General features: G+C 42.3%; 1 protein-coding gene across 1 annotated transcript in view; it reads right to left on the bottom strand.

Moving 5' to 3' along the window:
- LOC132883587 (histamine N-methyltransferase-like) overlaps nt 1-17,701 on the bottom strand; it is a 73,242-nt gene extending 55,541 nt beyond the window's left edge. The window contains exon 1 of the mRNA XM_060917380.1: nt 17,414-17,701. Within this exon, the coding sequence (XP_060773363.1) occupies nt 17,414-17,614 (201 nt within the window). The 5' untranslated portion in view covers nt 17,615-17,701. The remainder of the gene's footprint in view (nt 1-17,413) is intronic.
- Between the last annotated feature and the right edge of the window lie 644 nt (nt 17,702-18,345).

Here is an 18,345-nt window from a genome sequence, read left to right as displayed (position 1 = left end):
AAGACACACTGAGACACAGGTTAATAGACAGCCAGTAATTGGATACAAGTGTACGTCATCATATGCTACTTGCTGGTTCAAACCTGACTCCTCACTGTTCACAGCCAACGCTTGACAATGCCCCTGCTGCCATGTACCCCCACCACCCAACTCAGGCTAGGGAACCATCCAGCCTGCAGCTGACTCCCCTCCAGTGGGAGAGGTAATCCTCCACCACCATCTGTGCCCCCAGCCTGTGGACCACCTCAAACTTGAAGGGCCAGATCCCAACGAGTGATCCGTGCGTTGGAATCCTTCATGCGGTGGAGCTACTGGAGCGGGGCATGGTCAGAACAGAGGGTGAATGGGCATCCTAGCAGGTAGTACCAGAGAGTGAGGACCACCCACTTGATGGTCAGACACTCCTTTTCAATGGCGCTGTACTTTGACTTTCATGAAGAGCTTACAGCTAATGTACAGCACTGAGTGCCCCTCCACCACCTGGGACAAAACAGCCCCTAGCCCTCTGTCTGATGCATCAGTCTCTAAAACAAGAGCTAGAAAAGTCAGGAGAATGCAGCAGCAGGCCCCCACACAACAGCCTTTACTTAAGCAAAAGCCTGTTCGCATGGCTCCATCCACTGGACCGGATTTGGCGCCCCCTTTTTAGTGAGGTCAGTCAGTGGGTTGGTGGCATCTGAAAAGTTAGGCACGAACCACTGATTGTAGCCAGCCAGCCCCAGGAACTGCCTCACCTCCTTTTTGGTCTTGGGCAGGCTGTAATTGCTGCAGTCTGATCAATTTGGGGATGCACCTGCCCATGGCCCAAGTGGAACCCCAAATACCATACTTCCACCTGTCTAATTGTACAATTTTTCAGGTTTGCTGTGAGCCCAGCATGCCTCAGCAACCTCAGGACCACTCTGAGATATTGTAAACGCCACTCCCAATCATTTACTATAGATGAAATGAAGGCCGCTGCATTTGCATTGTGGGGATGGAAAAGTCAGTCCATGAGACGCTGAAACATCACTGGGGACCCAAATAACCCAAAAGGAAGGGTGACAAATTGGTGTAAACCAAATGGAATGGAAAAGGCCATTTTATCATGGGATAATGGAGTCAAGGGTATCTGCAAATATCCCTTTGTTAAATCCAGTGTTGAGTAAAAGCGAGCTGCGCCTAATCAGTCGCAGTTTATCAATGCAAGGCATTGGATATGTATCAAATTTAGACACTGCATTGACTTTTTTTTTCTATAGCCCACACACAACCAGACCAGCCCATCGGTCTTGGGAACCGAGACCACCGGGCTGCTCCAGTCACTGTGCAACTCCTCAATTCCTCCCATCTTAAGCATAGACTGGAGTCCATCCCAAACTACGTTTTTCTTGTGCTCGGGGAGCCAATACGGGCAGCTGTGCACTACCACCCCGGGGGAGTTTCAATGTGGTGTTCTATGAGGTTAGTGCGACCAGGGATGGTCGAACACCTCGGAGAATGCCTCCTGCAAACTAATAACCTGTGCTCTCTGGGATGGTGAGAGGTGGTCTGCACAGGAGACCAGGGTGAATTGGGCTGCACTTTTTATACTTCCCTCCGGTCCCAGCTCCGCCCTTTCTGGAACCACTATCACCAGAGCCACAGGAACCTCTTCTCTCCATGGTTTCATGAGATTAAGGTAGTAAATTTTACGTGTCGACTTTATCTGGATGCTTGACCTCACAGTCGACCTCCCCAATTCACCATTGCCGCTTTTCCACTACAAACGCGGCTGAGTCGGGCTGAGCCGTGCCGTGATGTGCTGAGTCGGGCTGAGCGGGGCTGTTGGAGTTGCATTTCGACTACAACCGCGCTGAACCGTGCTGGCTGGAAGTGGGTGGACACATTGGGTGGAGTTAGCGAAAGTGGGTGGACATCACGTGATGTCGTTAAGCAGCGCAAACAGTGACATCAGTGATCTTTTAAGCGGTAGTCTCACGACCCGAATAGTAAACAACAAACATGGAGGACATGGAGTCGTTAGTGTTGCTGGTCTTGGTGCTGTGGCTTGTTGTCACCGACAACGCTTACAGATACTGGCAAGAGCGTATAGATGAGGCGAGGCGCATAAGGCTTCAGAAATTCTCGTAATTCGTAATTCTTCTCCTTCTTCCGGGTTTACGGTGTTTACAGATCCCAGCGCGCTCGCGGGGTGTGTGTGGGCATGTGAGGACACTCCTCCTCACCAATCAGTGCACAGGGGAGTGTCTGCTCACGCCCCCAGCCTCACTCGGCACGGTTTGGCTCGCTTCAGCCCCACTCCAAAACGGTGCGAGTTTTAGGGGCTAAGCAGGGCTGAAGCGAGCTGAGTCGTGCTGGTTTTTGGTAGTCGAAACGCGAGCCGTGTCGGGCTGAAGTGAGCTGAAGTGAGCTGAAAAAGGGTAGTGGAAAAGGGCCACATGTGACCTCAAAGGGCCCTTGCCACTTGGCAAATAATTTTGAGCTTGAGGTGGGCAGTAAAATGAGGACTTTGTCTCCTGGTGCAAATTCCCTTAGCCATGCCCCCCTGTTGTAGAGGTAAGATTGACATTCTTGGGCCTGTAGCAAATTCTCCTGGGTTGTGATTTCAGTGCATGGAGTTTTGCTCTCAGGTCAAGAATGTATTGAAATTTAATTTATGCTTTGAGAAGGCCCCTCCTCCCAATTTTCTCTAATGATGTCTAAGACAGCATGGGGCTTGCGACTATATAGCAATTCAAATGGGGAAAACCCAGTGGAGTCTTATAGGACCTCGCACACTGCAAACAGAGGGTCTAGCCACCTGTCCCAGTTTTTAGCATCCCTGTGAACAAACTTATGAATCATATTTTTAAGTGTTTTGGTTAAATCGTTCAACCAGCTCATCCGTTTGCAGATGATAAACACTGATACAAACTACTACTACAATATCAGCTCATACAGTGGTGCTTAAGTTCGTGAACCCCTTAGAATTTTCTATATTTCTGCATAAATATGACCTAAAACATCAGATTTTCACACAAGTCTTAAAAGTAGATGAAGAGAACCCAGTTAAACAAATGAGACAAAAATGTTATACTTGGTCATTTATTTTTTGAGGAAAATGATCCAATATTACATATCTGTGAGTGGCAAAAGTATATGAACCTCTAGGATTAGCAGTTAATTTGAAGGTGAAATTAGAGTCAGGTGTTTTCAATCAGTGGGATGACAATCAGATGAGAGTGGGCACCCTGTTTTATTTAAAGAACAGGGATCTATCAAAGTCTGATCTTCACAACAAGTTTGTGGAAGTGTAACATGGCATGAACAAAGATTTCTGAGGACCTCAGAACAAGTGTTGTTGATGCTCATCAGGCTGGAAAAGGCTACAAAACCATCTCTAAAGAGTTTGGACTCCACCAATCCACATTGATTGTGTACAAATGGAGGAAATTCAAGACCATTGTTACCCTCCCTAGGAGTGGCCGACCAACAAAGATCACTCCAAGAGCAAGGCATGTAACAGTCAACGAGGTCACAAAGGACCCCAGGGTAACTTCTAAGAAATTGAAGGCCTCTCACATTGGCTAATGTTCAGGAGTCCACCATCAGGAGAATAGTAAACAACAATGGTGTGCATGGCAGGGTTGCAAGGAGAAAGGCACTGCTCTCCAAAAAGAACATTAGCAAACTGCAGATGAGCAGCAAAAGACCACATGGACAAGCCAGAATGCTATTGGAAAAATGTTTTGTGGATAGATGAGACCAAAATGGAACTTTTTGGTTTAAATGAGAAGCATTGTGTTTGGAGAAAGGAATACACTGCATTCCAGCATAAGAACCTTATCTCATCTGTGAAACACAGTGGTGGTAGTATCATGGTTTGGGTCTGTTTTGCTGCATCTGGGCCAGGACGGCTTGCCATCACTGATGGAACAATTAATTCTGAATTATACCAGTGAATTCTAAAGGAAAATGTCAGGACATCTGTCCATGAACTGACTCTCAAGAGAAGGTGGGTCATGCAGCAAGACAACGGCCCTAAGCACGCAAGTCATTCTACCAAAGAATGGTTAAAGAAGAATAAAGTTAATGTTTTGGAATGGCCAAGTCAAAGTCCTGACCTTAATCCAATCGAAATGTTGTGGAAGGACCTGAAGTGAGCAATTATGTGAGGAAACCCACCAACATCCCAGAGTTGAAGCTGTTCTGTACGAAGGAATGGGCTAAAATTCCTCCAAGCCAGTGTACAAGACTGATAACAGTTACCGGAAATGTTTAGTTGCAGTTATTGCTGCACAAGGGGGTCACACCAGATACTGAAAGCAAAGGTTCACATACTTTTGCCACTCTGATATGTAATATTGGATTATTTTCCTCAATAAATAAATAACTGTGTAATTTTGTCTAATTTATTTAACTGGGTTCTCTTCATCTACTTTTGGGGCTTCTGTGAAAATCTGATGTTTTTGGTCATATTTATGCAGAAATATAAATTCTAAAGGGTTCACAAACTTTCAAGCACCACTGTATACTTTTGAGTAGAGAAAAACAAAATGGCGGAGCATGTTGCTGAACCAACCAAGAACAAAATAAAAATTCTACTTGAAAACAAAACCCCAAAAATACAAAAGAGCAACAAAATATGGAATTAACTCCCCCCCCACACACACACACACAAATTACTGTCATTTCACCAGTTTGTTTATTAAGTGGAAATTATTTTGTTGGATATTTCGTATCAAGCTTTTATTTAAAGAATTTGCAAAATTGCTCCGTCTCAAAATCCAGTCAATGTGGATAGAATAAAAGTTATTTCACTCAATCTTCTTGTACATGGCTTATCATGACAAATCATTGGTGCATAAATACTGCTTCCATCAGGCAGATAACATGAGTCAATACTTTGTAGAGCCACCTTTTGCTACAATTACAGCTGCAAGTCTCTTGGGGTATGTCTCTATTAGCTTGGCACATCTAGCCACTGGGATTTTTGCCCATTTCTCAAGACAAAACTGCTCCAATTCCTTCAAGTTAGGTGGGTTGTGTTGGTGTACACTGTACAGCAATCTTCAAGTTATACCACAGATTCTCAATTGGATTGAGGTCTGGGCTTTGATTAGGCTATTCCAAGACATTTAAATGTTTCCCTTTAAACCACTCTAGTGTAGCTTTAGCAGGATGTTTAGGGTCATTGTTCTGCTGGACAACCTTTATCCCAGTCCCACATCTTTGGCTGTCTCAAATAGATTTTCCTCCAGAATTGCCCTGTATTTAGTGCCGACTGGCTTTCCTGTCCCTGCAGATAGAAAACATCCCCACAGCATGATGCTGCCACCACCATGCTTAATTGTAAGGATCGTGTTCTCAGGGTTTTGGGTTTGTGCCACACATGGCATTTCCCATGATGGCCAAAAAGATCAATTTTTGTCTCCTTTGACCAGAGACTTTCTTCTTCCATGTGTTTTGGAGAGTCTGCCATATGCTGTTGGGCAAACTCCAAACATGTTTTTTTAAGCAATGGCTTTTTTCTGGCCACTCTTCCATAAAGCCCTGCTCTGAGGAGTGTATGGCTTAAAGTAGTAGTGCAGCAGGTTAAGGCAGATTTTGCTCCAAATCGTGCAATTTGTGATATAAGCATGAAACTTGACACGATTGTTGCTGATAGGTCACTTTTTCAGAAAAAAGTGCTAGCCACGAAAAAAAATTCAATATGGCGGCCATTTTTTCAAGATGGCCGCCTGACGTGTCCCTGTTTTGTGGTTTTGCTAAAAAAAAAACACTGCAAATTACGATATGAACATGAAATTTGGCAATAATGTTCTGTGTAGGTCATGTTATCAGCTAAAAGTGCTAGCCCCCCAAAAAATTCAATATGGCGGCCATTTTTTCAAGATGGTCACCAAAAAATCCCCCGTTAGTGGTCTTGCTCTGGTGTCAAAGTACAAAAGATGAATTCAATGAAACATTTTTGATTTATTGCCATTATAATACTGAATTACATGCAGAGAAACAGAATGATTGCACAATTAGCCAATCTGGCATGATGAAAAGCCTATTTTTCACAGTGGATAATCTTGTGAAACCCTTACATTCCAATGCTTTTTTGGGAAAATTCCCATATCTTTCCTAAGCTCCAAGGAGTTGTTTCTTGCTGATTGATCCTTCCATCAAATAGTCCCAAATGAATTGGTCACATGATTTTCCAGCATGCTCATAGGCCTTTCAGAGAAAAACAAGTGAACAAAAATAGTGCTAATGCTCAACAGTGAAAAATAGCTTGGTCAAATCTATGACATCGACAAAAATATCCATTGCTGGGATCCAGCACCCAATTACACAGTTTTAGGTAGACAATGCCCCCTACCATAAAAATGGTTTGCCAGCTCTGATTTATGAATGGATATGTACCACTGTCCAAAGTGAAGTTTGGTAGACCATTTGAATTTGGATTACTTTGCCCTCGCCAGCATGGCTAGGCCCAAAGTTCAGTCACTGTTCCTTGCTTAAAAATCTCACAAGGGCAACTGCACAGTGGAGTACACCCTATTCCAGCCTTCGAGCACTTGCATTTGGGATACTAACTCAATGTTTAGCTGACATTGAACCCCATGCTGAGTTTCACAGCAGTGTCTGTCACCAGTGTGCCCTGGTAGTGAGCGACATACACTCTCTTCTTACGCCCTATGAACTGCCAGAAGATGTGCCATTACTCGGCGTCCTCATAGTCCTGTTCCAGTAAGTGCCATTACTCGTCCTCCTCATCCCCTTCCAGTTAGTGCCATTACTCAGTTTCTTCTGCCAAGAGCAACTGGTTTTGAGGCACCAGATACCCGCCTTTCGCACCACCTCTATCTGCAAAATCACCCTGGAAGGCTAGGGTGGACACTTGACTGCCAGAGGCTGTGTGGTTCGCAAGCCATTTGGGATATTTTGTAAGCAATGAGAGCTCATTGCCATCCCGGCAATAGCAGTCCATTTTAGGGGCACACATGAGCACAACCACACAACGGGGATGTGCGTCTGGCAGCCATCTTGAAAAATGGCTGCCATATTGAATGTTTTGGTCTGTTAGCACTTTCAACTGAAAACATGACCTACACAGAACATTACTGCCAAATTTCAGGTTCATATGACAATATGCACTGTGGCTTTTTAACAAAGCCACAAAATGGGTACGCGTCTGGCGGCCATCTTGAAAAATGGCCGCCATATTGAATTTTCTGGAGGGCTAGCACTTTTAACTGATAACATGACCTACACAGAACATTATTGCCAAATTTCATGTTTATATAACAATTTGCTCTGTGTTTTCTTAACAAAAACATGAAACGAGGATGCGTCTAGCGGCCATCTTGAAAAAGGGCCGCCATATTGAATTTTTTTGTGGCTAGCACTTTTTTCTGAAAAAGTGACCTATAAGCAACAATCATGCCAAATTTCATGCTTATATCACAAAGTGCACGATGGTTTGCTTAACCTGCTCTACTATAGTCCTATGGACAGATACTCCCATCTCTGCTGTGGATCTTTGCAGCTCCTTCAGTGTTTATCTTTTTTGGTGTCTTTGTTGCATCTCTGACTGCCCTCCTTGCCTGGTCTGTGAGTTTTGGTGGGTGGCCTTCTCTCGTCAGGTTCGTAGTGGTGACCATATTCTTTCCATTTTGCTATAATGGATTTAATGGTGCTCTCTGGGATATTCAAAGTTTGGGTATATATATTAGGGGTGTGAATCTTTCACTCACAAAACGGTTCGATTCAAATCTCGATTCACAGGCTACGATCCGATTCAGGAACGATTCATAAAAAGTAGTAAACGATTTGGTATGATTCGATCCGGTCTGGTTCGATTCATTACAAATTGACAACTTAACTTCCAAGTGCTTCATGTTACTGAGAAGAAAAAGAGAAAAACAGAAATGAAATTTCAAAACAGTATCCTTTTGTTTATTTATACTTTACATACATTAGTAATGCTGGGATACATTACAAAACACAAAACTGGAAATCCGGTGTGCCTCACTTAACAGGTTTTCAAACTCTGCTCATACTTAAAATACAATACATACTGACTTTCCCTCAAAGACCACAAAATAATAAGGTTAGATATCAAAAATAGAAGTAGCCTATAGCAAGTTGCCTATTAAAGGCAACAATCAGAATGATTACTGCTTCAGTCACTATGTGAGTTTCAGTAACTGTAAAACAAGTGCAACATATCATTGCTAGACATAGACTTCAGTATGCAACATGTCTTTCTTATGTCTGTAATTAGCTTTTCTTACCAAAAAAAAAGAAAATAACAAAAAGCTCCAAACACTAAACAAAAACTATTACTTTCTCTCCATCTCATAACATTTTTTTCTCTCTGAAATCATCAATGCTTTACAGCAAAAGTATAGTGTGTGTCTGCCTGAGTTGGTTTGTGTGTGCGTATGTGTGCTTATGACTTCTGTTTACATCTCACCTTGTAACGAACTCGATACGAGTTGTCAACAAATCTTATAAATTAGTGCATGAAACGCGCTTACAACATATTTCCAATGTGAATATTTTATTGTGTGATGGTGCAGAATGAGAGAGAGTGGGAGAATAGCAGAGGGCAGAGTCTTTAATCCAACCACTGCGTAAGCAGTATAACAAAAACCGCGCACCGCCCATGCGCTTTCCAAAAACAAAATCCCGCCAGCAAAAAAAAAATAGGAAAAAAGGAGCGATCTCACCTCTTCAGATGTGGGTTTAAGTCCGTCTGTACCTTCCTCAAAAAGGGCGAAGAAGAACAAAAGTAATCCATAAGCGTGTAGCAGTCAATTTGTTTCGGATCATTGAAGAATACTGAAGGATGTCAGAATGAACGCGCGCCGGCTTCCATCTGCCTCCATTCATTCTTCCTTCCGCTCCCCATTCAAAAAACGAGCACGTGATTTAAAGGGGCTAAGGCCATAGGACAGGGAGCAAGGAGGTGTGTGTGTGTGTGTCAGTGACAGGGTGAGTGACAGAGAAGAACCCTATAGACTTCCTAGGCTCATGCTTGCCCTGAATTTCTCTTAAAGTGAGGCTTTCTATGTCTTAATTTACATAGATGTTTTAATACGAAATATAAATAAGTGTCTTAGACATAGATACTATTTTACGCTACTGATAAATAAAACTTTATGTGGCTGATGCTACATAGCAGGGCCGTGCAAAGACCTTTGGAGGGGCAGGGGCTCAACCTTCAAAAAAGGGCACTTGGAACAAATTTTTCACACAAGTTAACTTTATTCAAAACTAAATTTCAATTGCAACTGAACATTCTGTGTGTGTGTGTGTGTGTGTGTGTGTGTGTGATCCATCTAAATGCTGCAGTATTCTTCAAAGCAGCAGTCTTCGGTTTGCCATGTTCTTGAAAATGTCTATGACAACATTGTATTCAATATGGATATCTTTCTCAATTGCCAGCAGAAGAAGGTCTGACAGCCTTTCTTCATGACAAAGGCTGCGGAGTTTTGTCTTCACTAGCTTTAACTTTGAAAAGGAACGATCTACCGTTGCAGTTGACACAGGTAGTGTTCCATATATTTTCAGCAGCCCAGCCAGCTCTGGAAAAACCAAGTCAGCATTGTTCTCCTTGAGCACAGAAAGCATGGATGCCACACTGGGGAGGCAAGAGTAGGAGGAGTGAAAGACTTTAAGTTCCGTCAGTAATTTCTCCTCTTCCTCAATCTCATAAAACTCACAAAGCTTCCTGACAGATGCTAGTGCTTCTTCTGGACTTTTCCGTGTTTGCCAGTTGTTTTGTTCAGTGAGGTGTTGCAAAGCACTCAACACTTCCCATGTAGTAAGTTTTCGAAGCTGCTAGAATATTTTATTAACGCCGTTGTTCAAACGAAAGTTTCCGAATCTGCCACGTTAATGAAATGGATGGAGCAAACGGTTTAAATATAGCCTAGGCGGCTTCATTAAATGATAAACAACCCTACGCATTTACTGTTGTGTTCTATGCTGCACAATATTGCATGTTCAGATAAGAAATGAAAGGAGACCCTTACCAAATTTTCAGTTTTATTACTGGGCGGCAAATATGCGCAACGTTCTCTATTGGCTTAAGAACTCAACTTCTGAGACTGCTTCATGGATTCATATTGAATCATCCTCCTGTGGGAAAACATCCTTATCAGCTCTGTTGAGTACGGCACTTCCCCTGGAATTACAGCAGTATAAAAGTAATCCTGTACTGTATGACTCTTAAAATATTAGTGCGATGTAGGAAAAAGTTTGGTTTACACACAATGTCGAGTTGCACCCCACTGTATTTAAATCACATGTTCCCGCCATCTATGGTTGACTCTGCCTTTAAGATTTGGAGCAACAATGGCTTAAATACGGTGAAGGATCTCTTTGTTGATGGAATCTTTGCCTCATTCTCGCAACTAAATGAACTCTATAATATTCCCAGAACACATTTTTTCCGATATCTACAAATCCGGCATTTCATAAGTAGTAGATACCCTTCATTTCCAAATATTCCAGAAGTAACAACTTTGGATACAATTTTGAAAATAAATATACATAAGAGAGGGGCCATTAGAGAAATTTACAACATGTTGCTAGATTTGCAGTCCACGTCCCTAAATATAATAAAATCTCACTGGGAAAATGATCTGGCATTGAATATTACTGATGACCTCTGGGAAAATATACTTCGAAGGGTGCACTCATCTTCCATCTGTGCTAGGCATGGACTTATTCAATTTAAAATTCTTCATCGTCTGCACTTTTCAAAGGAAAAATTAGCAAAGATTTACCCAGGAACTGACCCACTGTGCAATCGTTGTAAATCTGATATTGGTTCACTAGTGCATACTTTCTGGTCATGCCCTCATCTCATCTCATCTCATTATCTCTAGCCGCTTTATCCTTCTACAGGGTCGCAGGCAAGCTGGAGCCTATCCCAGCTGACTACGGGCGAAAGGCGGGGTACACCCTGGACAAGTCGCCAGGTCATCACAGGGCTGACACATAGACACAGACAACCATTCACACCCACATTCACACCTACGGTCAATTTAGAGTCACCAGTTAACCTAACCTGCATGTCTTTGGACTGTGGGGGAAACCGGAGCACCCAGAGGAAACCCACGCGGACACGGGGAGAACATGCAAACTCCACACAGAAAGGCCCTCGCCGGCCCCGGGGCTCGAACCCAGGACCTTCTTGCTGTGAGGCGACAGCGCTAACCGCTACACCACCGTGCCGCCCTGGTCATGCCCTAATCTTAATAATTATTGGTCATCAATCTTTCAGACATTCTCAAAGGCATTTACAGTCAATCTTGCTCCCAATGCATTGACCGCCCTATTTGGGGTGCTACCACCTGAAATTTCCCTTTCAAAAAATTACTCTCAGGCGGTGGCCTTTGCGTCCCTGCTAGCAAGGCGCCTCATCCTCTTGAGGTGGAAACAAGAGTGTCCTCCCTCTCATGATCAGTGGTTAACGGAGTTGATGAAGTTTTTACATATAGAAAAAATGAGGTGCATACTTGCTGGGTCGACTATAAAATTTGATAAAACATGGCAGCCATTTCTTAAATTTATGGATCAGTATAAATTGTCCATCAGTGCATGAATGAAAGAGAGCTGTTGCTGTCTACTACTGATAGTGTTGGTCTGCTGTCTTGTTTAATTTTAATTTATTTTATTTTTTTATTACTATTACTTAATTTAATTGTATAATAATTATTCATTTATTATTTGTCTTTTTGTTATAATTAATGTTTGTTTGTTTTTTAAAAAGGGTGAAAAATGGTCAGCCAAGAATGTATCGTGAACATTGCATTTTGTGTACAGTGCTGCCGCAAAATCATAAATAAAGTTGGAAAAAAAAAAGAAATGAAAGGAGACTTTCAGTGTGACCTTACCATGCCGTTCCTCGCACTGTCTCCCACTGTCAACCGCCTGCATGCGGTTTCTGCACGGAATTTCACTGAATGCATGATGTCACGGATTGATGCCCGCATTTACATAGAAAAACATTATTTTATAAATCTATAATTTCATATATTATTGTTAAATTGTAGAGAATATTGATGTTGGAGCTAACTTATCTTTTACAAATATTAAAAAAAAAAAAAAAAAAAACAGTCCCTATGAAAAGGGCACTTTGGACAGCAAACAGAAAAGGGGCAGGGGCTAGAGCACCTCTAGCACCGGTTCATTGCACGTGGGTGCTACATAGTCGTCCCCCCCCCCCAGACTGGATATGTCGAGAGAAGGACCAAAGTAGGGCTTAAGATTCACCACGTTCACATTGTCAGTGGACTTGTCAGGGAACTGAACCTTGTAATTTAGGGCTCCCAATTTCTTCTTTACAATGCATGGTCCCGTCCACTTTGGTGCCAGTTTGGCTGAGAATCCCTTTACAGCATCAGATAGTGGATGGGCTTTGACCCACACCATGTCCCCTTCAGAAAGTTCCATGTTTCTCCTTTTTGAGTTGTAATATTTAGCTTGTTTGTCCTGTGCTCTTTTTACATTGGCAGCCACTTGTTTCGACAGTTCCAGCTGTCTTTCCAGGAGAGAGTGTTGCGAGGAGGTTGGAGGTGGAGCCTTTGACAAAAGTTGGTCAAGAGGACCTTTGAGACCACGTCCCAGATGCAGCATGGCTGGTGCAAAACCAGTGGACTCTTGCCATGAGGAGTTGATGGCGAACCGGAACTCATGTACCCACTGGTCCCAGTTGTTATGTTTTTCCCCTACATAGGAGGCTATCATGGTCTTGAGTGTTCGGTTGACCCGCTCAGTCTGGTTCGTTTGTGGATGATAGCTTGTGGTGAACTTATTTATCACTCCCCATGATTTGCAGGCAGCTTTCAAGAGGTGACTGGTAAACTGGCTCCCCCTGTCGGACAGAAGATATTTTGGCGTACCCCACCTGGTGAATATCTCTTCTGTGAGAATCCTCACTAGCTTTGGGGTCCGGCTATCACGCACAGGGAACAGCTCTGTCCATTTGGAGTAACAATCCACAAGGACCACCAAGTAGCAGTTACCCTTGCGGCTGCAAGGAAATGGGCCCATGATGTCAATACTCATCATTTCACCAACCTCAAACACTTGGGTCGACTGCAGTAGACCACTGGGTTTAGAACTGGAAGGCTTATGTTGCTGGCAGACAGTGCACTCTCTGATGTGGGCCCAGGTGTCTTTGCGGATATCAGGCCACCAAGCAACCTCTAGGATGTGCAGGAGGGTCTTCAGGTGCCCAAAGTGTCCGCCTAAAGGATTATCATGGTAATACTGTAAGAAAGTGGACTGCAGCTCCTTTGGGACAACTAGCTGGAATTTGTGCCCATCCCATGCAATTGGCACTCGCCTGTAAAGCAGCCCCTGCTGGTCAACAAAGGTGATGTGGCTAGGAGAAACAGATTCAGAGGAAGACATCTGCCCACGGACCCCTGCGATGTAAGTGTCTCTCCCTTGAGCAGCAGAAATTTCATCCAGGGAGTTGGGCAGATCAACAACCACTTTTGTGGAGGCAGCACATACAGCAAGGCGTGGCATCATCATGGTGGTATTATCAGCGGACATTGGACTCCGTGACAAGGCATCAGGAACAACATTTAATGTACCCTTTCTGTAACGCACAGTAAAGGTGAAGGGCTGGAGTCTCAGTGCCCAGCGTATGAGGCGTGAAGAAGTCTTGGGGGTGTTAAAGACCCAAGACAGGGCTGCATGGTCTGTCACCACTTCAAATTGGACTCCTTCAAGGAAGTGTTGCCATTTCTCCACAGCCCATACAACAGCCAAACACTCTTTTTCAGATGTAGAGTAGTTTCTCTCGGCACCATTCAGTAGGCGGGAAGCAAAGGCAATGGTGTGTTCGCCATCATCATCGTCCTGTGTCAACACTGCACCTAGCCCAATATCACTTTCATCCGTGGCCACCTTGAAGGACTTCGACAGGTCTGGATGAGCAAGCACCAGGGGAGATTGTAGTGCCTCTTTCAGTCTTTCCCAGCTCCTCTCACAGTCCTTCGTCCACTTCCATTCAACATCCTTCTTCTTGACATTGTGAAGAGGGGTGGCCAGATCTGCAAAGTTTTTAATGAATTTATGATACCAGCCGGCAAGACCCAGAAACCTCTGGAGCTCTTTGATGTTTTGAGGCCTAGGATAGTCACTGATGGCCTTGAGCTTCTCAGAGTCAGCTGCAATACCCTGGCTGGACACTTGGTGGCCTAAAAACGTCAAGGAGGTCTTGAAGAAATGACATTTCTTCAGGTTGAGGGTCAGTGAGGCTAGATGGAGCTTCTCAAACACCTTCCTCAGATCGGCCAGGTGGGCAGCTTCAGACTTTGAAAAGACAATAATATCGTACATGTAAACAAAACAGCATACCCCCTTCAATTCAGCCAGGACTGTCTCCATAAGCCTCTGAAATGTGGCTCCCGAGTTCTTGAGACCGAAAGGCATAGAAAGGAAATGGAAGAGACCATAAGGCGTGATGAATGCTGTTTTTTCAACACTGGCCTTGTCCATTGTGACTTGCCAGTATCCTGAGCGTAGATCCAGAGAGCTAAATACAGATGCACCAGAAAAGGACTCAAGGATGTCATGGATCTTCGGCATTGGATAGGCATCAAACAGAGTCTTTTTGTTCAGGCACCTGTAGGTGACACAAAATCACCATTTCCCTTCAGGCTTGGGCACTAGGACAACTGGAGAGGCCCATGGGGAGGAGGAAGGCTCAATAATCCCATCAACTTCCATCTCCTTCAGTTGCTGCTGGATAATCTCCCTCTTTAGTGGAGACACTCGATAAGCTGGACAGCGCAAAGGGACGTCATCAGTCAGCCGGATGGTGTGTTCTACAGCGGTCATCCTCCCAAGTCTTCCAGAGCAGACGGACGGCCACTCATTCATCAGCTGTAGCAGCTCAGGCCTAGGCTGCTGGGATAAGTCAGACAGGATGCACAGATGAACAGATGTGACAGATGAACAGATGTGTTAGGTGCTGGCTTTCTATGAGGCAGAGCATAATAGATGTGAACTCTTGCTGGTTTCACTGTACACCATTCATTTCCCCACTTGTTCTGGTCAGGGTGTGGATAGTATGTTATTTTCCCTCCATTTTTTACTCCATAGGTTCCCCGCCTAAAATCCAGGTGCACGCCACTCTTTTGTAAGAAGTCTAGGCCTAAGATAAGAGGGAAAGCCAGATCTTCATCAGATAAGACATACATGGAGTGTGTCCAGTACGTGTTATGGAGGTTGTTGGGTTCACCCAGAAAGAGACCCTGGATTCCTTCGTGAATGCCTTCCCTTCGGGCCCGAAGGAGACAAGGAGACAAGGAGACGAATCGCTCAGAAACGGACAGGAGAACACGTGTGGGTTGTTCACATGCCAGTTTATTCGCTCGCTTCGTCTGAATGAAAACATTTGTGGGAATGTCTTATAGTGTTGCTGTGTTTATGTTTTGTCTTCGTGTGTGTGTGTGTGTCTATGTAGAAGTGTGTAATGATCTTGAATCAATCATAATAATATAATAACATATTTTTGCTGACAATAAGGTACAGATAGATGTTATGTCTGATTCTTCGTGGAATAGTTTGGAATGTATAAACATAGATAATGTTTAATGTTTGCCTACGAAGAAGGTCAAAAAACATTAGTTTGCACAGAAAGGATCGTACTAATTCTTAATAATTAACATGAATAATTCTTAACACATGAATGTGTGGTCAGTCAGTAAATTACATCTTGATTATCTTGATTCCATCAACATAAGTAATTAACAAATAACAATCAGCTCTTAATAATGAATGTTATAAGAGAATAAACATAAAAAAAAGAACAACTTAACCACAAGTACAATGAGAATATGTCTGAAAGAGAGAGAACAATTAAACCACTAACAGGATTAAACTTATAACTAAATTAGGTTAATGCTCTTAAACTAAAAATCCTTAGAATCATGAGATCTTAATTATAATTATAATGTCATTATGAAACTAATCTAGAACTATGAAACTAACATTAATCACGGAATGTATTCATTAATTACGGGATCTATAAAACTAATATTAATCATTACTATAGTATATTTCAATATATTTCAGTGTATTTCATAGCCTTTATGAAGCCATGACCTAAGATTCAACTGAATGAATAAGCATAATCATGAACTTTAATTCTACTATTTCTGAGTGTGGTATGAGTCAATCTGACACTAAAACAGACCTTCAGACACGTCTCTGTTCAAAAATACACATTCATAAACAAAATGTTCCCAAACAATGTCCAGCCGGACCTAAGGTCATTTCAAACTAAATCTTAACACAGAATAAGCTAAGAATCACTATTTCACTAAACTTACATATACACCTACATATATCCTGATTTAACCTACTGATTCTGATTCATATTCTGATCATAATCTACATATAATAATTTTTGACCCAACAATCCCCCCCTTTAATACTAATCACAGTATTAACTTTAGATTTTAAGTAAATATGTAAGTAAGTAAGATTATGATTAAGATTAGTGTTACACCCTAGCAGGACGATAATATACATTATTCTCTCTATGCAGAGGTTTGCGGGTAAGACTATAAATCATCTTATGCATTCTGTCCATCAAGCATCTCAGAATGCAAGGTCCCAGAAAAATAAACAAAAGAACAATCACCACTACAGGAATACACATAGAAAAAATAGCAGACCAACTAGACAAATTACCAAACAGTCTAGAAAACCACACCCACCCTGCCGTATCCCCATGTTCATCATGTTCTAATTGTTGAGCAATCTGTCTCATTTGATGTACGGCTGCACCTATTTCACCATCCGGGTTATCATTAGTGGGAATAAAAGTGCAACAGCTGTCTCCAATCATAGCACAAACACCCCCCTTTTCTGCTAACAAAATATCAAGGGCCATACGATTTTGAGTAGTCATTAGACGCAGGGAGGTCAATTCAGTCTTAATACCATCGACAGCTTTAATGGTTTCATTAACAAAGCTGGCCAAGCGATAATGTGTTAATTCTACATTCTTCCATAGATCAGCTACACCAAAATGAGGAAACATTGATGTCCAAAACCTGTGCCACCGAGTAGTAAGATGATGTTCCAGGGGTGGAAAATTATGAATAACATCTCATTTTGGGCGATGAGCAGAGAGAGGATGGATAGCAGTGATAGCGTTTTTGAGTTGTATGGGAGCGCAAATGCCTGACCACTTAGTGGGAAACGAAACAAGGAGATTACTATTACCGCAGTACCAATACCAGTTTAATGCCAATTTAACACCAGGATAATTATTAGGGTGTGGTGGAACGCAATTAGGATGAGCTCTACATGTATTTTTGATATATCCGATACTGTTGAGTGTACAATCAGTTAGCCAACCAGGCGGTCAACCAATCAATAACCAATCAAATTATAAATTAAAATTAAATTTACTCACCTGGTTGGCAGTATCGCACTTCTGACACCAAATTGTTGGGTTCACCCAGAAAGAGACCCTGGATTCCTTCGTGAATGCCTTCCCTTCGGGCCCGAAGGAGACAAGGAGACAAGGAGACGAATCGCTCAGAAACGGACAGGAGAACACGTGTGGGTTGTTCACATGCCAGTTTATTCGCTCGCTTCGTCTGAATGAAAACATTTGTGGGAATGTCTTATAGTGTTGCTGTGTTTATGTTTTGTCTTCGTGTGTGTGTGTGTGTCTATGTAGAAGTGTGTAATGATCTTGAATCAATCATAATAATATAATAACATATTTTTGCTGACAATAAGGTACAGATAGATGTTATGTCTGATTCTTCGTGGAATAGTTTGGAATGTATAAACATAGATAATGTTTAATGTTTGCCTACGAAGAAGGTCAAAAAACACTAGTTTGCACAGAAAGGATCGTACTAATTCTTAATAATTAACATGAATAATTCTTAACACATGAATGTGTGGTCAGTCAGTAAATTACATCTTGATTATCTTGATTCCATCAACATAAGTAATTAACAAATAACAATCAGCTCTTAATAATGAATGTTATAAGAGAATAAACATAAAAAAAAAGAACAACTTAACCACAAGTACAATGAGAATATGTCTGAAAGAGAGAGAACAATTAAACCACTAACAGGATTAAACTTATAACTAAATTAGGTTAATGCTCTTAAACTAAAAATCCTTAGAATCATGAGATCTTAATTATAATTATAATGTCATTATGAAACTAATCTAGAACTATGAAACTAACATTAATCACGGAATGTATTCATTAATTACGGGATCTATAAAACTAATATTAATCATTACCATAGTATATTTCAATATATTTCAGTGTATTTCATAGCCTTTATGAAGCCATGACCTAAGATTCAACTGAATGAA

The sequence above is a fragment of the Neoarius graeffei genome, chromosome 3, assembly GCF_027579695.1.
Source record: "Neoarius graeffei isolate fNeoGra1 chromosome 3, fNeoGra1.pri, whole genome shotgun sequence".
NCBI lineage: Eukaryota > Metazoa > Chordata > Actinopteri > Siluriformes > Ariidae > Neoarius > Neoarius graeffei.
This window is presented reverse-complemented; position numbering and strand designations above follow the sequence as displayed.